General features: G+C 44.3%; 1 protein-coding gene across 2 annotated transcripts in view; it reads right to left on the reverse strand.

Moving 5' to 3' along the window:
* Nucleotides 1-20023, reverse strand: part of LOC113981506 (collagen type IV alpha-3-binding protein-like) — a 103978-nt gene extending 83955 nt beyond the window's left edge. For both annotated transcript variants that reach the window (XM_027708910.1, XM_027708909.1), the window contains exons 1-2: nt 19928-20023; nt 17946-18080 (exon numbers count right to left, since the gene is read on the reverse strand). In XM_027708910.1, the coding sequence (XP_027564711.1) occupies nt 17946-18080; nt 19928-20023 (231 nt within the window). The remainder of the gene's footprint in view (nt 1-17945; nt 18081-19927) is intronic.
* Nucleotides 20024-21467: the final 1444 nt, after the last annotated feature.

Below are 21467 nucleotides of genomic sequence, written 5' to 3' on the forward strand. Positions count from 1 at the left end.
TTCCCACAATACACCTCTCAAGCCTGAGGTATTCATGAAACAAGCTCCATAGTGGTATCTGCTTGAAAAATACTAATTCAAGGTTCATAACCTTCAAGAGTATTCTGAGGGAGGGGGAACTTGAAGAAACTTTTGCCTGCTAAACCAGTCTCTGTCACTACTCTAAATGGTATTTCTTTTATTTCCTCTACAGAGGTAAGTCAGGGCAGTTCATAGCAGATTGACTCATGTCTGTACATTGCAACTATTAAGTCTGCTTGTGCTGCTATACCCATTGCAGAACTAAAACTTATCTACAGTGAAGTTATTTTAAAATTTTGATTTTTTTTTTTTGTATTAAGGAAATACTGAGCAGGGCACTAGGACACAAGACAAAGAATATAAGCCTACAGAAAACAAGAATCACCATTCTTTATTTCTCTCTCAGGCAGGAACAGCACTAGCATAAATGTGACAGAGGTGTTATCTATCCTATGTCAACCAGTTCACAGTTATTAACAAAACAATACCATATACTGCTATGAGGTATACACTGTAATAACATATACAAACCAAGAGAAGACAAACATAATAATTCAGCTAATTCAGCAGTACAAAACTATTTATCCCTGAAGCTTTGACATACCAGGTTTTATTTGGTTTTTGTGATGCTGTCCGGGTTTCAGCTGGGATAGAATTAATTTCTTCTCAGTAGCTGGTACAATGCTGTGTTTTGGATTCAGTGTGAGAATAATGTTGATAACACACTGAAAGTAGTGCTTACCCTAGGTCAGGAACTCTTCAGTGTCTCGTGCTCTGCTAGTGAGGAGCTGCACAAAAAGCTGTGAGGGAGCACAGCCAGAAGAGGTGACCCAAAACTGGCCAAAGGGATATTCCACACCATAGAACATCATGCCCAGTATATAAACCGGGTGAGTTACCTGGAAGGGGAGGCCGATAGCAGTTTGGGGATGGGGTTTGGTTTGGCATGAGTCAGTGGGTGGTGAGCAACTATATTGTGCATCACTTGTTTTACTTGGGTTTTATCTATCTTTTTTATTTACTATTATTGTTATAATTATATTTTACTTTGTTTTAATTATTAAACTGTTCTTATCTCAATCTACAGGTTTTACTTTTTATTTCCCTCCCCATTCCACCAGGGTGAGGGGAGTGAGTCAGCAGCTGAATGGTGCTTGGTTGCCTGTTGGGCTTAAACCACAACAGTCCTTTTTGACACCCAACATGAGGCACGAAGGGTTGAGATAGCTACAGATCTGACCAGAGTGTGTTAAAACAAACTTGTTATAAACATTCATTGCATTGGTTTAATAGTCACTGGTTACAACATTGATTTATTTGCTCTCACAGTTGTTGCGCTTATTCTCAGGGTTGTGATCTGTGATACTGGTAATAACCTTACTTGCAGTATGTGTTCCCTGTGGTGATGTTTATTGACCTTGGGGCCTGGGCTAAGACTATCATTGTGGGGTACTTAGTAGTATTGATATGATGGTGCCACTGGTCGAGATGCCAATCTGGTGTATGTACTCAGTATTGCAGGCACCTCTGTACTTTGCGAGTCATCCACTGGGAATGATTAATAATTCCACCTTTGCCCTTTTCTCCTTGGAGAGCCAACTAATGGGGGAGATACCTTCCCACATCTTTCTTTCCTTCCTTCTCCTGCAGGCTGATTACAGTAGTGTTTGAGAATTTTAAAGATTTTGAATATCCTTTGAATACCCTTGAAACCAATCTGGTCCTTTTTCTAGGAGCCAGCATGTTGCTGCATATGGTTCAGGTCTTATTTAAGGTCAGACAAATAATTAAGAACATTACCTAGAGATCTGTCCAAAAGCTGGATAGTTCGGAGTGGCGGGGTGTGTGGGATAGTATGGGCAAGTACCTAGGGCAGTGAGCACCTCCAATGTGTTTGAATCTCACCCATGAACATGTGTAGAATCCAGAAAAACTAGTAAAATATTTGGAAAAGGTGTGCTGCCACCCTGGCAATTCCAGAGAGACACAAATCCCCACAACCTGTTGGGGCCTGGCCCAGGGCTAGTGAGTCCTGTTCAACACTGTTCGGTAACCTCAGGGGGAAAAGAAGGTCTCTGGATCTGACAGTAAGACAACAGGCCCTGCAGCTACTCCATGTATGGCCAGTCTTCGCGAACAAAGATTTTGGGAAAGGTCTTTTACCTTTCAAGCCTGTGCAATGGATTTTTTAGGTGAGACACAGCATGCGCTGAACTGAGCCCACCCTTTAATCCTAAGGTTCATCTGCCGGGGCCAAGCAAGCTTGGACAATGGCAGTGAGGTCCTCAGGATGTAGGTTTTTTTTTAGAGTGACCTTCTCATAGATGGATGGCCTCACAGGGCTAACGAGCTCCATCTGCCCGGGGGACCGGGGAATCGAACCTGGGTCGCAGCTACTCCAACCACCACGACAAACACTGCAGGTACTCCAACCCCCGTCACAGGCCCTGCAGCTACTCTAACTCTGGCAACAGACACAGCCACATGTGCCAGTTGCCCCTTTTTCTGGTTACAAGCCAGGGAAGAGAGTTATAGGGCTTTCAGTATAGCTGCCCCAGAGATGAAGGAAATTAAGCACTGTTTACCCTGCCTGGTCTCTCAGAGGACCCTTCTGTTGTGGAGTTGCTGAAGGTTGAAGAACAGCAGGTGCCGACTGCTACCACAATGGTGCACCAGCAGCAATATCATACCAACCAAGACTCCATGATTCCCATCCATAAGTTGATTCATCAACTGGAGAGCCAAAGAGTGATCAGCAGGACCCGCTCACACTTTATTATCCCCATATGGACAGTTCAAAAGTCTAATGGAGAATGGAGACTAACAGTATAGTATCATGGCCTGAATGAAGTCACGCTGCCTTGAGTGCTGCTGCTGTATGAGACAGACTGGAATTTCAATACGAACTGGAGTCAAAGGCAGTCAAGTGGTGCCACAACTAATATTGCTAATGCAGAGAGCAGGCCACAGTTGGCTTTCACTTGGAGGGGTGCCCAGTACACCTGGAATCGACTGCCCCAGGGGTGGAAATACAGCCCTACCATCTGCCATGGACTGATTCAAACTGCACTGCAACAGGGGGAAGCTCCAGAATACCTGCAATAAATTGACGATATCATTGCATGGGGCAACACAGAAGAAGAAGCTTTTGAGAAAGTAAACAAAATAGTCCAAATACTTTGATAAAAACTGAACAAGTGCAGCAGTAATGGAATCAGAAGTGGCTTTAACATGCAACAATCCAACACCACACACCATCTTTCCTTCTTGAAAGACTTATCAGGGATGGAGGTCAAAGTCATGGACTAAATGAATTCAACAGAAGTTTTGTGGTCATTTTATGAACATTTTGCAGGGATGGTCCATAGACTAAGGGAATGATGTTAGTGTGTATATCTATCAAAATAAATAAATAAGGAAAATGATGGAGTGTTGGGAAATGTGAGAGTTAGCATGACATAAATGGTATGGAATAAGGGGTGGATATTCTCATGGTTTAGGGTAGAATAGAGTTAATTTCTTCTCAGTAGCAGATACAGTGCTGTGTTTTGGATTCTGTGTGAGAATAATGTTGATAACACAGTGGTGCTATGGTTGTTGCTAAGTAGTGCTTACCCTAAATCAAGGACTTCTTGGTGTCTCATGCTCTGCCAGTGAGGAACTGCACAAAAAGCTGTGAGGGAGCACAGCCAGGACAGGTAACCCAAACTGGCCAAAGGGATATTCCACACCATAGAACATCATGCCCAGTATATAAACTGTGGGAGTTACCCAGAAGGGGGGGCTGATCGCAGTTCAGGAACAGGGTTTAGCATCAGTCAGTGGGTGGTGAGCAACTATATTGTGCATCATTTGTTTTCCTTGGGCTTTGTATCTCCTTTTCTTATTTACTATTATTGTTATTATATTCTACTTTGCTTCAGTTATTAAAAACTGTTCTTATCTCAATCTACAAATTTTACTTTTTATTTTCCTCCCCATTCCACCAGGGTGAGGGAGTGAGCAAGCAGCTGCAGAGTGTTTAGTTGCCAGCTGGGCTTAAACCACAACAGAAGTATTTTTTTTTAATACAAGATTAAGAAAAATTTAGTATAGCTACACACTGATTTTGCCCACAGCTAAATGTGCAAGCCTGTTCAGTTGCTGAACATAACTTCTGATATTTCACTATATTCTTGACCTTCTAAATTCCAGCCATATTTAAGCTATATTCCATGAAACTTCTAATGCTAATTTTCACATTAATCCTGATAGAACACCAGATTTACTTTTCTGTGGACTGAGTGACACAGCCATAAGATCTCCTAAGAGAGTAATTTTAAAATGAAAACAAATATTAAGTACTACCTGTTTTATTTCCTCTAACAGAACTACTGCAAAACAACAGCTACAGCAGCTACAGGATGGACAAGGGATTAGATCCAGCCAACATGGGTTTAGGAGGGACAGGTCCTGTCTGACCAACCTGATCTCCTTTTATGATCAGGTGACCCAACTGGTGAATGAGGGGAAGGCTGTGGATGTGGTCTATCTGAACTTCAGCAAAGCCTTTGACACCATCTCCCATAGCATTCTCCTGAAAAAGCTGCCAGCCCACGGCTTGGACAGGTGCACTCTCTGCTGGGTTAAGAACTGGCTGGAGGGCCGGGCCCAGAGAGTGGTGGTGAACGGTGCTGCATCCAGTAGGCGGACGGTCACTAGTGGTGTGCCCCAGGTCTCAGTGTTGGGCCCAGTTCTGCTTAATATCTTTATTGATGATCTGGATGAGGGGATTGAGCGTACCATTAGCAAATTTGCAGATGACACTAAGTTGGGGGGAGGCGTCGATCAGCTGGAAGGCAGGAGGGCTCTGCAGAGGGACCTGAACAAGCTGGAGAGATGGTCTGATTCCAATGGGATGAGGTTCAACAAGGTCAAGTGCCGGGTCCTGCACTTGGGCCACAACCCCATGCAGCGCTACAGGTTGGGGACAGAGTGGCTGGAGAGCAGCCAGGCAGAAAGGGACCTGGGAGTTTGGATTGACAGGAAGCTGAACATGAGCCAGCAGTGTGCCCAGGTGGCCAAGAAGGCCAATGGCATCATGGCCTGGATCAGGAACAGTGTGGCCAGCAGGACCAGGGAAGTGATTCTTCCCCTGTACTCAGGGCTGGTGAGGCCACACCTCGAGTACTGTGTCCAGTTCTGGGCCCCTCAGTTCAGGAAGGATATTGAGGTGCTGGAGCAGGTCCAGAGAAGAGCAATGAGGCTGGTGAAGGGACTTGAGCACAAGTCCTATGAGGAGAGGCTGAGGGAGCTGGGGTTGTTTAGCCTGGAGAAGAGGAGGCTCAGGGGAGACCTCATCACTCTCTACATCTACCTGAAAGGAGGTTGTAGCCAGATGGGCGTCAGTCTCTTCTCCCAGGCAACCAGCAGTAGGACAAGAGGGCATGGTCTTAAGCTGTGCCAGGGGAGGTTTAGGTTGAATATTAGGAAAAAATTTTTTACAGAAAGAGTAATCAGACATTGGAATGGGTTGCCCAGGGAGGTGGTGGATTCACCATCCCTGGAGGTTTTCAAGATGAGACTGGATGTGGTACTTAGTGCCATGGTCTAGTAACCACGGCGGCATTGGATCAAGGGTTGGAGGTCTTTTCCAACCCGGTCGATTCTATGATTCTATGAAAATTGTGAGAAATTACTGCTTTAGAAAAGGCATTTTGTAAAGCAATGCATTTTGGTTTACTTCAGTCTTATAAATTTATCTTAAGGGAAAAAAACCCCTATTTGTGTTTTACCAATTAATACTATGCTTGCTAAGAATTTTACCAGACAAGATAGGTCTAAAAAACATGGTCTGTCATGCCCTTTATTAAACGCTAACTTGACTAAATACTTCTGCTTAGTATATTTGTTTCTGGAATCACTGCTTACTTTCATAATACAGTACAAACACTGCTCATCAAGCTGGTCTACTCCCTGTTGTATCCTCCCTTGACATTATTTCCTCTGAACGAGTATCATCACTATATTTTCACAGAATGGTTCAGGTTGGAAGGGACCACAGTAGGTCATCTGGTCCAACCTCCCTGCTCAAGCAGGGTCATCTTAGAGCATATTGCACAGGATTGTGTCCAGATGGTTCTTGAATATCTCCAGTGAGGGAGACTCCACAATCTGTTCCAGTGCTCAGTCACACAGTTAAGAAGTTATTCCTCATATTCCGGTGGAACTTCCTGTGCATCAGTTTCTGCCCGTTGCCTCATGTCTTAGTGGTTGGCACCACCGAGAAGAGTCTAGTTCCATCTTCTTGGCATCCCCTCTTTAAATATTTATACATATTAATGAGGTCCCCTCTCAGTCATCTCTTTGCCAGGCTGAACAGGCCCAGCTCCCCAGCCATTTCTCATTAGAGAGATGCTCCAGTCCCCCAGTCATCCTCACCGCCCTCTGCTGGATCTGCTCCAGGAGCTCCATGTCTCTCTTGTACTGGGGAGCCCAGAACTGGACACAGTACTCCAGATGTGTCCTCACCAGGGCTGAGTGGAGGGGCAGGATCACCTCCCTCAACCCTCTGGCAATGCTCTTCCTAATGCATCCCAGGATTCTGTTGGCCTTCTTGGCCACAAGGGCACACTGCTGGCTCATGGACAGTTTGTTGCCAAGGCACCTGGGGGCCATTTTGTTTGAAGGACTGGTGAGCCATTTTGTGGTCAGGGATTGGTGGACTGTTTGTGGTTCTGCTTGAAGTTGCTTATTGCTCTGCTGCCTACCTGCTGCTACATAATACAGTTCTGCTTGGGGTTACCTATTGCTGCTCATTGTTGCCTACTGCTGCTTATAGTTCTGCCTGCTTACTGCTACTTACTGTTACTTACTGTTCTGTTTGCTTACTGTTACAGAGCAAAGGCGAGCCAGGAAGAATGTAAGGTGGTGAGACCAGTCTGGGATCACTGCCAGAGAACCATGCGGCTGGGGGCAGGGAAACAACCTGATAGGTGGATGAGGACAACCAATGGACTGCACCAGAAGGCAAAGATTGCCTTTTAAGGAAGAAAAGAGCGAGGCCTGGCATGGGAGGAGCGAGAGAGTGGTTATGCAAATCGAAGGGTTCTTAAAAGGGCTCATCCCTCCCATTCGGGGGTGCTCGAACCTGGTCACAAGTTTGGTGCACCCAGCGCGCTGTTAATAAAGTTCTTTGTTTCACTTTATTTGGTCGTCTCCAAAATTTTAATTGGAGATATTTCTCACAGGGTTTATTTTTCAGCTGGGTCTTAAAACCAGCACAGTTTGAACAGAAGTAAAAGGCTGATGAGCTAGTGTGGTGGTTTGAGCCACCACAAAAATCCAAAATCCAATTTCCAGGCTTCCCCCAGTCCTTTCCACAATTTTATCTCAACACCGAAGAGAAACTTTCAGGCAAGAGGCTTCTATAGGGGAAAAGGGGAAGTATATATACATTTATTACTATACAAATAAATACTGTACAAGCTAAAAGCAACTATATATATAATATTATACACTTCTATCAGTCCTTTTAAGCTTCTCCCTCAAGTCCAGGAAAAACCCTTCAGGTTGATAGGTAAAGCAGTCTTTCTCTCGTGGGAGTGTTCAGGGAAAAGGGTTCACTCCCCCCACCAACCTCCAGCTGTTTACTGAAGTCTTTTCTTCCTCACGAAGTCCAAGAAGATAGCTCTGAGTCCTTTCTCCTTGGTTCCGTGCCATCTCTGCTGTGTGATTCTCTGTCTCTCTCATACCTCGTTTCCGTGCTGCTGTGGGGTTATCTCCCTGGCACTGAGCTGCATTCAGCCCGTCCACTTTGGCTCAGCTCCAATGCCGAGCCTCCCCTCCACTTTACAGTGAGAGGGAAAAGAAGAAGCCCCCTCCGCAGTCTAACTGCAAAGGGGGGGGAAGAGGGCTTGGCTGCAAGGCCTGCCTCTCTCTCTCCCGCTTACCAGCTGTTTGTGAGTCTCGTCCCTCACAAACACACACTTACTCCAATGCTGCCTCCAACCCTGGCTTAGCCAGAGCTGAGGGCTGCAGGGCCCCCCCTTCCCCCCGGAGGGGAAAGAAGGGGGGCCCTGCCACCCCTGGGCCTTTCTCACACCCACACAGCAGCAAATGGACAGACCGACTGCCAACAACTTCCACCAGCTGTGTATATATGATTTTTCACAGGAGCGAACAAAGCGAGCGGTGATTGGTCCTCCAGGGGAGACTGCCCTGGCACCCAATCACCTCTAGGCCCCCCGGCTCCTGGGAGGGCAATTTCAAACCATGACAGCTAGCAACTTCAGGAGGCAGCAAAACAGGAGATGGCCTGGTACAGCTGCATATTAGCAGATATACACATAAAAAAATATTCTCACCCTTTTACTAATCATTCCAGGAACACATATCAAAGTGAGGTCTGGCATTACACAGATCCTCAGTAGAGATGCTAAAAATGTCATTAATGGCTATCACATTACAGATTAGATCAACAGCAGGTTGCCTAGCAGGACTGATGAGCAACACTACAACCCTGAGGGGGTTGTGAGAGACTGAAATGCTAAAAGTTCCTGACTCCAACAATTGGCCATTTGCAAAAGCAGCAAGTGCTTTGCGGAGGCCAGGTTTGCACCCCCCAATCAAAGGGGAAGAGGAGAGTTTTTAGGTGTGTGAGGGCAAAACCTCTGATCTGCATAAGAACAGCCCAGGTGCAGAGGGGGTGCATACCCACCACCAGAGGATGACCACGTGTCAGAGACTGAAACAGTTAATGATCTACACATTCTAAGATCACCAAAAGACTTTTGCAAACTGAAAAGAAGCAGCTGCTCACCCAGCAAAGCCCACTCCCCACACACGCCCCTCCCCCAATACTGCTAAAGGATCAGATAAGTGGGTGCCATTGTCCAGCTATCCTGAGTGCAGATGCCTGCCTGAGGAAAGGAAGAGACTAAGAAGAGGCAAGTCCTGCAAGATGGGAAAATCCCTTTTAACTTGCCAATGTCCTCCCTTTACTTGAACTCTGCGCATCTAGCCTGGGCTATACATCTCAAATGTTGGACCATGATGGACGATTGATGTTGGTACAATAGGCAGCTGCAAATGTCTTCAGAGATGTCAGAGGCTCGAGGCATGGCCCATGACACTATCCATTGTAAAACTCCTCACCCCAGGGAGGTACAAGGCGTTCCCACCTGAGCTGGAAGCGTATAACTCATAACTTCTTTGAATTTTGAGGGGGGCTTCCCCCAGCCCAAACGGATCAAGACCACCACTTCAACTAACAGACATGGAAGCTGCAACTACCATGTTTCATCGCTAAATCCCGTGGGCGGTGACTATATATATATCTTTCTGCCTTTATCCTTTATTTCCCTTAAGTGTTATCTTTATGCTCTAATGATTGCTATATTGCTATAGATGCCTTAATATTGCTATGCTTTAATAGTGTCATATTGCTATGCTCTAATGTTGCTTTATTGCCATAGATGCTTTAATATTCCTGTATCGCTATAGAATAACAGCACCCAAAACGGCAACATACCTGTTTACATTTTGAAACAAAATTGTTCCAAAATAAACTCTACATATATATGTTTACAAACACCAATTATTCAGTGTCGTTTCACTCTAATCCACCACAAGTGATTTATTAATAAGAACTTGGGTTACCTTCCCCTTTCTGGGGCAGGTCACAACACCATGACAAACCAACCTTTGTTTAGCAAGAAGCTGGTTTTTTGAGCGAGATAAAGGAAAAGGCCAATAAGAAGCAAATCCTGTGAGGTAGGATCACGCTTTTTATCATGCCAATGTCCTCCCGTTCACAACTGGTTCAGGTGTAAAACTCCCCACTCCACCCCCTTCCCCCAAAGGTATCAGAACACTCAGGCATAGGCCTGAAGGTCTTCATCTCTTCTGATAAGGCATAACTGGCTCAACTACACCAGCATGAGAAACTGTGGTCATGTCTTAGAAGGGGTCATAAACCATCCAAGACCCCCAAAGTGCCCCCAGACTCATTTGTGGGGCCTTCCACCAGAGAACTGCACATGATCCACAGTGTTACATCAGACAGTGTAAAACTCCCTCCCAGAGGAGGTACCCGGGCATTCCCACCTGAACGTATATTAACACATTGAACTCTTCGTTTCGCAGGCTTCCCCCACCCCCACCAAGACTGCGACCATAACTTCAACCAACAGACATCTAAATTGCAACAATCAAGTCTCATTGCTAGATCCACAGGTGGTGATATCTTGCCTCTATCTACTCTTATCCTTTCTTTCTCTTCCTTATATATTTTCTTAAGTGATCATAGAATCATAGAATCAGCTGGGTTGGAAGGGACCTCCGAGATCATCAAGTCCAACCCTTGATCCACTACCGCTGCGGTTGCTAGACCATGGTGCTAAGTGCCACATCCAGTCTTCTCTTAAAAACCTCTAGAGACAGAGAATCCACTACTTCCCTGGGCAGCCCATTCCAGTGTCTGATTACCCTCTCTGTAAAGAAATTCTTTCTAATATCTAACCTAAACCTCCCCTGGCAGAGCTTAAGACCATGCCCTCTTGTCTTGCTGATAGTTGCCTGGGAGAAGAGACCAACTCCCACCTGGCTACAACCTCCTTTCAGGTAGTTGTAGAGAGTGATGAGGTCTCCCCTGAGCCTCCTCTTCTCCAGATTGAACAACCCCAGCTCCCGCAGCCTCTCCTCATAGGACTTGTGCTCAAGTCCCTTCACCAGCCTAGTTGCTCTTCTCTGGACCTGCTCCAGCACCTCAATATCCTTCCTGAACTGAGGGGCCCAGAACTGGACACAGTACTCCAGGTGCGGCCTCACCAGCCCTGAGTACAGGGGAAGAATCTCTTCCCTGGACCTGCTGGCCACACTGTTCCTGATCCAGGCCATGATGCCATTGGCCTTCTTGGCCACCTGGGCACACTGCTGGCTCATGTTCAGCTTCCTGTCAATGCAAACTCCCAGGTCCCTCTCTGCCTGGCTGCTCTCCAGTCACTCTGTGTTCAGCCTGTAGCACTGCATGGGGTTGTTGTGGCCAAATTGCAGGACCCAGCACTTGGCCTTGTTGAACCTCATCCCGTTAGAATCAGCCCAACTCTCCAGCCTATCCAGGTCCCTCTGCAGAGCCCTCCTGCCTTCCAGCTGATCGACACTCTCCCCCAACTTAGTGTCATCTGCAAATTTGCTGATGGTGGACTCAGTCCCCTCATCTAAATCATCAATAAAGATATTAAATAGAACTGAGCCCAACACTGATCCCTGGGGGACACCACTAGTGACCAGTCGCCAACTGGATGCAGCACAGTTCACCACCACTCTCTGGGCCTGGCCCTCCAGCCAGTTCTTAACCCAGTACAGGGTGCCCCTGTCCAAGTCATGGGCTGCCAGCTTTTTCAGGAGTATGCTGTGGGAGACGGTGTCAAAGGCCTTGCTGAAGTCCAGGTAGACTACATCCACAGCCTTCCCCTCATCCACCAGGCAGGTCACCTAATCATAAAAGGAGATCAGGTTGGTCAGACAGGACCTGCCCCTCCTAAACCCGTGCTTGGCTGGGTCTGATCCCTTGTCCATCCTGTAGGTGCTGTGCAATTGCACTGAGGATGATCTGCTCCATAACCTTGCCAGGCACTGAGGTCAGGTTGACGGGCCTGTAGTTTCCTGGGTCCTCCTTCCGGCCCTTTTTGTGGATTGGTGTGACATTCGCCAACTTCCAATCATCTGGGACCTCCCCAGTGAGCCAGGACTGTTGGTAGATGATGGAGAGAGGCTTGGCGAGTTCTTCCGCCAGCTCCCTCATCACCCTTGGGTGGATCCCAACTGGTCCCATAGACTTGTGGGGATCCAAGTGGCTCAGCAGGTCACTAACTGTTTCCTTCTGGATTACAGGGGGGCTGTTCAGCTTCTTATCTCTGTCTACAAGCTCCAGAAGCCAGCTGTCCTCAGGACAACCTGTCTTACTGTTGAAAACTGAGGTAAAGAAGGTGTTAAATACCTCAGCCTTTTCCTCATCTTTGATAACTATATTCCCGCCCATGTCCAGTAAAGAATGGAGGTTTTCCTTGTCCCTCCTTTTGCTATTGATGTATCTGTAGAAGGACTTTTTGTTATCCTTCACAGAGGTGGTGAGATTCAGTTCAAGTTGTGCCTTCGTCCCCCTAATTTTCTTTCTACATGACCTAACTATATTCCTAAATTCTCCCTGAGTAGTCAGCCCTTTTTTCCATAATCAGTAGGCTCTCTTCTTTAATTTCTTTCAAAATCTCCCTGTTCAGCCAGACCGGTCGTCTTCCCCGCTGGTTTGCCTTTCGGCACACTGGGACTGCCTGCTCCTGTGCTTTCAAGACTTCCTTCTTGAAGCACGTCCATCCCTCCTGGACCCCTTTGTTTTCAAGGGTTGTTTCCCAGGGTACACTCTTAACTAGTCTTCTGAATAGGCCGAAATCTGCCCTCTGGAAGTCCAGCGTAGAGGTTTTATTGATGGCCCTCCTTGCATCCCTGAGTATTGAAAACTCTATTATTTCATGATCACTGTGTCCCAGACATCCACCGACCACCACATCTCCCACCAGCCCCTCTCTGTGAACAGGAGGTCTAGCGGGGCTCCATCCCTGGTAAGCTCATTTACCAGCTGGAGCAGGAAATTATCCTCTATACACTCTAGGAATCTCCTAGATTGCCTGATATTTTTTATACTTTTATGTAGCAAGACAAATGCTACACTTTTATATTGCTATAGATAATAATCAAAATGGCTACATACCTCTTTTTCATTACAACTAAATTGTTCTCAAATAAACCTGCCATATACACACACACATATATATATATATATATAAACACTGGTCCATTCAGTGTCACCCTAATCTACCCTAAGGGATCTATTATTAACAAGAACCTCAGCTATTCTGCCTCATGGGCAGGTCATAACAGGGGTGACACATGAACAAACTGTATCCGCTAGCAATAAATCAATCTTAGGAAGATTCATAGAAATTAGGATCGAGCAAGAATAAGGATTGCAAATATCACAGAAAAATTTGCTCTGGTATATAACCATAGCTTTAACACCAAATGCAAACACTGGAATTATTTAAGGATTGGTATAACATCTATAAGAAATGTTCCACAGCATGAAAATGCTCAGATATAACCCATGGACAGGAATTACGATCCTGAAGTAGATGTCTAATCATGAACACTGTTAAAACATAATTCTTTTAATTAAAAGAAATCAAGTGGAAGAATATTCTAATTGATAATAAAAAGCTGACAGAAGAACTGTTGGATTACAGTCCTAATTTTAAGTGTATAGTAACATATATAAAGGGGAAGCCATAGGAGGAGCAGCTGAGGTCACTTGGCTTGGTCAGCCTGGAGAAAAGGAGACTAAGGGGAGATCTCATAGCAGTCTACAGCTTCCCCACAAGGGGAGGTGGAAGGGCAGGCAGCGATTCTTCTCTCTGGTGACCAGTGACAGGATCTGAGAGAATGACATGAAGCCATGTCAGGGAGGTTTAGGTTGGATACTAGGAAAAGGTTCTTCTCCCAGATGATGGTTGGGCACTGGAACAGGCTCCCCAGGGAAGTGGTCACAGCACCAAGCATGACAGGGTTCAAGAAATGTTTGGACAATGCTCTCAGGCACACGGTGTGATTCTTGGGGTTGTCTGTCCTATGCAGGGCAAGGAGTCGGACTTCCTTGTGGGTCCCTTCCAACTCAGGATATTCTATGATATGATTATATTAGAGTACTAGAGCTGAATACTTCAGCAATATTAAGTAATGCAAAAATATTTGGTTATTTAATACTTTAATAAATTACTGATTTTCTTCCCCCACATCATGTTTATATTATGACAAAGAACTCCATAATGATTAACAGTCTCACTTCAGCTGATCTGAATGTGTACTTTTCCACTTCTGACTTAATTTCCTCAATACATACTAAGAAATCTTCCATTTCTCCATCCAGCCAAATAATTGCATTTTACTTGAATATTAGTACTCCATAGTATTTTGATAAATACAGGACAACATTCTGATGTTTTCACTTTGAATATCAACCCATCCACTGCTGATGCAGATAACTCAAAGACCATAATATTCATATATAAATTTGTACAGAGTATGTGAATGCTAAAAATAATTGTCCAGAAGAATCCACATTCCAAACAGTTTCTGCCTGTCTCACCAACAGCAGCCCCTTCTCATTATCTCCTAGGCATCAGCTCTTTTTCTCCCTCATTTTTCTATTGCTCTTTGGCATTTTCCTCTCCAGAATACAATCACCTCGGGCCTTTCACTTGAATAAGCATTCCTGACCACACTTGTACACACTAGTACACACTGTAGTGTTTTTTTTGCATGTGCTGTCTACAGTCTCCATTCAGATTTCTCTCCCATTTAGCCAAGATTTTCTACCAATCTGGATGTAACTTTGATTATTTAAGGCAAACACCAAAGCCTAAAAGCATAATTACTTTGTGTCCTAAATAAACCCCTATCTAGTTAGGGCTTGTAATCTTAGTTTACTAAAGTCATCTTTTTAGTAGCAATTAAGGCTGAGGAAGCACTTTATCAAGGTACAGAAAATTAATTATTCCATTAAATGCTCTCAAATTAAAACTTAGTTTTCCAACCTCAGACAATTGGAAACAATACTTCCCCATGCAATTAGCAATTATTACCAATTTGTTGCTATGGTATTTCTGCCCAGGGCATGGATTTATAGCTTAGCTTTTTTAATAAAACCTTTCACCCAACTGCAGCAGTAATTTAGCTTGTTCTATTAGTCTAGCTTGGACACAAATCTGTGCATATATCAACATTTTAATAATACCCATAATTCCTTCTCATCCCTTGACCACACATCAGAACTTGAGTTCAAGCCTCCCTTCTGTAATAAACCGGTTAAACACCTTTGAGGCTTTTAGTCAGATAATGAAAACCACAACATAGTTAGCATCATATATTGACTTTCATTGTCTTTGTGCATAACTTAATTTACATGGCTAGTTCTTGACAGATCATTACTTAATGTAATCCAGTGAGTATACAATATTCATCCTTTAGTCCTCTATTCCAGAGATATCAGCTTTTCTCAGTCCCAGTGGTTAATACAGGAAATAGCCTAACCAGACCCCATGTTTTCCATTCAATTAAAGACTATTGTCACAGGAATCTGTTTGAGAGATATGACATTATAATTCTACACTTAAAATACCTAAAGTAGCTACTCTAATGAGCTAATTTAACAAGTCTTCCTCTCAATTTAAGAGGGGAGAGACAACTGTCATTTTATAAAATATCACTATAGAATTACCTATCAATCTCTGCCCAATGCGATAGGAATGATAAAATAAGATCAGAAAGGACTGTAGCTTTCCAAATGCAGCATTCACATCTTTTAACTTTATGATTTATCATTAGGCTTACCTTCATTGCTGGAAGTACAGTAAGACTACACAATGAGAGCAGTTTTCCAAATTTATGCTTATACATCAGTGAAACATGGACATTCTATACTACTAATAGCATTAATTACACACAGAAAATCATTACATCCCCCATCAAAGACAAACATGCATACTTAATCTGAGCACCTAAAATAAAGCTTCATGAGAATCCAGTCCCCTCCTCTCCTACAAGGAAACATTACCATCAACACCATTTCATACCGCTCATACCCTACTTTGTACTTAAGGAAAACTTCCTGCAATACAAAAGGTTAGGAGATCGGTAGTTACTATGCCTGACTGGATTAGCAAGATCAAGGAAAACTATACTTACAGTATAGTGAAAGACTGTTGACAAATATTCAAGATTAAAATCTCAACTACATCGGATCAGCGCTAGTGCACGTTAAGTCAGTAAGAAACCCAACTTCTCTACCAAAGTAATCACAAGACATACAGTAACAAATAAGTTCTACTGATAGCAAAAGTAGCTTTTCATTATCATCTCAACATTTTGTCAACTACTGGTATTCTCCTATGCATTTAAATACATGTTAGTAAGCTTATATTAAGACATTACAAGGACATGAAAATAAAGATTAACTGTGTATCACAGGAACAATAAACAATTATCTTTGAGCATAATTCATTTTCTATTATTGAAAAACATAGGTTTAAAAAACAACTATTCAATTTGCTACCAAACTATCAACCCAGAAGGATTCATTCTGAAAAAGTAAATTTCTGTATCCTAGAGACACATGAAATGATTTAATAGCATTCCTGAACCTCTAACACACAGCAATCACTAACTGCAACTAGATATAATTAACAGGAGTTTACTAGGTTTCAGATATGCCGTATCAAGCTACAAGCAATTAAACCGTCAAATACCAGCCACCATGCATGATTCCGAATGAAAATGGAACAACTAAAATATCAGAATAATTTTGAGAAATATGCCCACTTTTTATTCTTTCTCAATGTACTCAAGAATCTCAAGAACTGGGGGGGAAAGGCAGTGAGTCAACAATCAACACCAAGTTACCAGATGCAACAAGTACCAGATACAAGGGAGGAAAAAAAGCTATCTGCAAGAAGTTTCAGTGTTACTTCTTAGTCAAAAGACAAGAAGCTCACCAACTTCCCTTCACAAAGTGCAATATACCAAAACAATATCAGCATCACTATATTCTCCACCACCAGAACTGGAATTCAAGCTGCTGAGATGTACTCTACAGCACATTTCCAGACATCCCTCGGCCTACACCTCTTTGCCACCACCTTCCTGTCTCTGCCTGATTGGTATATTAAGCCTCTTATTAGTGAATGAGACACCTTTTTGCAAGTCCTGATCAGAGACTGGTACCTCTACAGACTGCCAGAAGTACACTTAAATGAGCACTTCTAGATGCTGTTGCTGTGCACCATAAATTCCTGGACAAGTCATATCTTGAGCAAGTTTTAAAAGTTTAAGCAGTTTTAAAAAGAGCTTTAAAAGAAATTGGGTCATCTGTTTTAATTTTCAGATGACTGTAATACCTGTCAGACACCTAAATGTAAAAAAACTTTTTTCTTCACAATCTTTTTTTCCAAAATTGATGTAACCAATTATTTTACCAAATCAAGATGTGTTTGAAAAAAAAAAAAATTAAGCTGAATATTAGTAAAGAAAAGGAAACTTCTTATTTGTTATCTTCAATTCAGTTTGAAAGCAAAATATTTGGTGGAATAAGAACATAAATACTAAGATTTAACACAACTGCTCTAGGAAGTTATGTACTACACAGAAGTCCAGCCTTTCCCCCTCCCCAAGTCAAATAACTGGACTATTTAACAGTAACACAGAAAAGCTACAGTATGCTTTTTGGCAAGTATTAGTCATAATCAATAAATATTATAATTCTGAAAGCTACAAAAATGTTTTTCTTTATCTTCTAAGGCAAATTAATTTTTATAAGATTTTACTTATATGTAGGTTCTTTATTCTTACCAGCATAATACTGGATCTTTTAGCATTAGGTAGAAACAGCACCCCACTTTAGAGGAAATACATAGAACATTTTCTTTTACAAATTTTGTAGAGAGTCATGTTCAGAAAGTACAGTCAAAGAAATACTACCCTCTCTTTCTAGTGCAAAATGTAAAGACTGATGGATGCTGTTGCTTTTGGGAAGTTGGTCCAGGGTCTTAGGCTGACCCTTGGGAAAACACCTCCTCCAGAAGCAAACCATATTCCTACCCACAGAAGCCTCTAAGATAACAGATATGAAAAGCTGCTTATTACAATCTCAAAGCCAGCTTGTTTTCTTATTAGTAACTTCTTTCCCTGACTCCACTGTGTTGTACTAATATCACTAACTTTAATATTAAACAAGCTAAAAGAATTTTTCATACCCATACTTGCTTTCACCAGACATTAGCCTACAAATATGTAACACCCCAAAACATATAAGATGTCAATACTGAAATAGCACTTACTGTAATCACAGCCTTGCTCAGACAGATAGAGCCTCTGCAGCCATACTCCGTTTCATCTTCAGACTTGTAATAACTGAGTGTGTTGCTTTTCAGAACTACCCATCGATCCTGCCACCCATGAATGTAATTAGTCCACTGTAAAAAAAATTCAAATATCAGCTAATAGAAAAGCAACGATAAACAGTTTGGCTCATATTTCTCAGGGTTCAAGAAAGACACTTCCACATCGAAGTTCCTTCTTTATATTCACCTTAAAATGGTAAGCAGGAAATACAATGGGAAAAAACCTCACACTGGAGTTCATAAACATTTAAAGAGACCTGCAGGATACACTTTGAATAAGATTCTCTTACCAAATTACTCCATTTCCTTCAAAGCTTCTTTCTTTACCAAAGAGCAGAACTGAAACACTAGTACATACACAGAGAACTGTAGCCTACTTGCATTGATTTAAAATGTAATTATATGCAATAAGTTATTAAAAGTAAATATTCCTTTAGTAGAAACCTTGGTATGCTACTATTTCATTCTAATTAGCTTGTCTCAAGTACTCCAGAGGCATCGACTAGCAAAAGGTAAACATCCTTCAAGCATATTCACTGCAACAGGTTTCACCATACTTGACCATTCATATTACATTCAGTGTTCTCGTAGCAAAGGCAGCATCAGCTACACCCATCACAATCATCCAAAAATGTTTGCATGCACTTAAGCTACAGAATGTCAGAAGCCATGGCTTCACCTGCCACACCAATAAAAAACAGCACTAGGACTTATTAGATTATACGATTTTACAGGTAAGAGCCAAGGGCCTTCTTTTCTCCTAACCATTGCTCCCATCTCCAGGCTTAGAAACATTTTCAAGCCTGAAGGAGTTCACAGAGTGCCTCACAAAAAACAGAGTACTAGCCCCATTATGGCACTTCTCAGCATCCATCACCTACTTATGATCTCAGTATTCCACGATCTGTGCCTTCTACACAGGTCTGTGTCTAGCTTTATTGTGTAGGAAAGGAAAGAAATTCAAAACATAGTGCTTTCATTCTAAAGATATTTCAACATTACTCTGAAAGTACTTTCTGTTTAAAAAAAATCTGCTTTTAAACTTAGTAATTTAATATTCAGCTTTAAAACACTCCTAAAGTTCCCCAGTATCATCCAACGCATACTTGCAAGTCATTTCACTTTCAGTAATAAAAGAGCAAAAAGTGACGTTTATTTTTAAAAAGGGAGAACAACTTTAGTGCAATTTTTCTTCTATTCTTCGCCACCTCCCATATCTCTCACAGCATGGGTATTTTATTCCCCTGTTTTGATACTTGGACTAAAGGTTGTGCCACTCGTGCTGGGGCCTGCTTCTGGGAAGTGACCACGAGCTGCGCCTGCCTTCAGGAGCTCCCGGGCAAGGAAGCATGACGTCGCGGCTGCAGAGCGCACGCCAGGCAGCCAGCGGACTCGATACGGGGGCAGAGGGCGACAGGGACTGCCGGGCGCCAACACCTCCCCCAGCCGCAGCTGAAGCCGCACCCGCGACTCTTCCTCAAGAAAGTGCTTCCTCACGCCGCCTCTCGAGGGTTGTGAGGAGTGGGGAAGGGCGGACAGGCACTGCGCAGATGCGGGGATAAGTACGTGAGCCCCTCCCCCTCAGTCCAACGGAGATGTGGTGGTGCCTCCGGCTGATGGAGGGGGGGCAGGCGGTTTGCGCCGGACGCCGAAGCGGCTGCCTAGCAGGCTCCGCGCCATCAGGTGGCGGCTGCCTCGGCCATAACGGCGCTTCCCGCGCCCCCCACTAGGCCCCTCCACCGGCGCCGGGGGAGGCAGGAGCCTTAGCCTGTTCATCCGGAGCAGCGGGGTGGGGAGGAAACAGGCAGCCGGGGCTAACAGCCCTCGGCCAGCTGCGGGAGGGGGGACTAGTGCAACGCGGAAAAGGAAAGCGAGAGGCCATCAGGCACAGGCTGCGGAGAAAAGAAAAGGCAGCTTACCTTGCTGAGTACCCCACAGAGCTCAACAGGCAGCCCGGGCTCTGTCTCGGGGTCCTCCTCGGAGCCAGAGGAATTCCAACTCTGATTGTCCGACATAGCCGAGCAGGGAAGAGCCAAGTGACCCCCGCCCACAGCAGCCTCAGCCTCCTCCTGCTGAAGGGATGGGAGCAGCGGGCTCTACCTAAGCAACACCGCTCCGCACCCGCAGTACCACCAGCGACCGGCCGACGCCGAGGCACGCAAGCTTGGGCTTCCCCCTCACTATAGCTCCACGGCCCCTACCCACGTCAAGAACCACAACACAGAGGGGGCGAGAAGAGACAAGCACGCGTCTGCCTGACACGCACGCCACTTAGAGCGCAGCGGCCACCACCATCTTACACAAGGTGAGTGCTCTGTGCCACTATTTATTAGCTCCACCCCTTGCCTTCCCTCCCAGGCCCCCTAGCCGGGCCGCGCGGCGCCTGCCGGGAATTGTAATCTTCTTTCTTGCAGCAGTAAAACTGGCCGCAATTGGCTCTCGGAGACGTAGTCTGATGCAGCGGCTGTCTCTCTCCCGTCGGCGGATTGTCGCCATCTTGGTTTCGTCGTTTCTGTGGAACTAGTGGTGGATTTCGCCTTCGTAACCCGATGAGGTGAGGATCTCCGTTTCCTCTGCCGCCGAGCGAGGGCAGTGGTGCTGCTTAGGACGATGTTTGCTTTCTTTTTCTGTGGGGTGAGGACCCTCTCTTTAATAAGGTGAAGGGTTTCTCCTGCCCTGCTCACCTTCTAGAGTGAGAGAAATAGTATTGCCGTCCTTATGTTAAGCCATCAGGACTTGGGGGGTGAGCGGCAAACCTTTCTGCCTGGAGGAATTATGACTCTCTTAAGACAGGACCATAGTTACTAGCTGGGTAGAGCTGCAGAGGTCACACCTTGTGGTCCCGCTGGAATGCCTTCATGGTAATCAAGTTGACCTCTGCCCCGGTGAGACAGTGTTCTAGTTACTTCCTCCCTATCATCTGGCTTCACTAACAATAATCCTGGATGATGTGGAATCCCTGAGATGCAGCATCCCACTTGACAAGGTGCACATGGTGTTCAAGTTGAGATGAGAATTGCCCTGAACATACAAGAGCCTTGTTTTTTTTCTGTCAGTTGGCCAAGCAGACAACTTGGCATTCCAAGCCATGATCACAGTGAAAGACATCTTGGTTTGAGGGATCTTATTAAAATAGATCTCGGCTATTCCCAGTTAATGGAACTGTTTAATCTTTGGTTGGTCTCTGGTATCATCCCAGACATGGTGAGAGGCTGTGGACCATCATATTATCACCCTGATTGCAAACATATATGATAATATCAATGCATATATTGACCCAAGGAATGAGCAGTTGGATCCCATCAGGATTCGGATTGGGAATTGGTGATCCAATGTCTCTGATTCTATTTAACCTAGCTGTGGACCCTCTGCTGTGGAAACTTGAAGAGGAGGGATGTGATTACCAACATTGTGTGAAAAATGTAACATCTGTGACCTTTGCAGATGCCCTTGTTTTGT

This window comes from Neopelma chrysocephalum, unplaced genomic scaffold (genome assembly GCF_003984885.1).
Source record: "Neopelma chrysocephalum unplaced genomic scaffold, ASM398488v2 Primary Assembly neopelma1_96599, whole genome shotgun sequence".
NCBI lineage: Eukaryota > Metazoa > Chordata > Aves > Passeriformes > Pipridae > Neopelma > Neopelma chrysocephalum.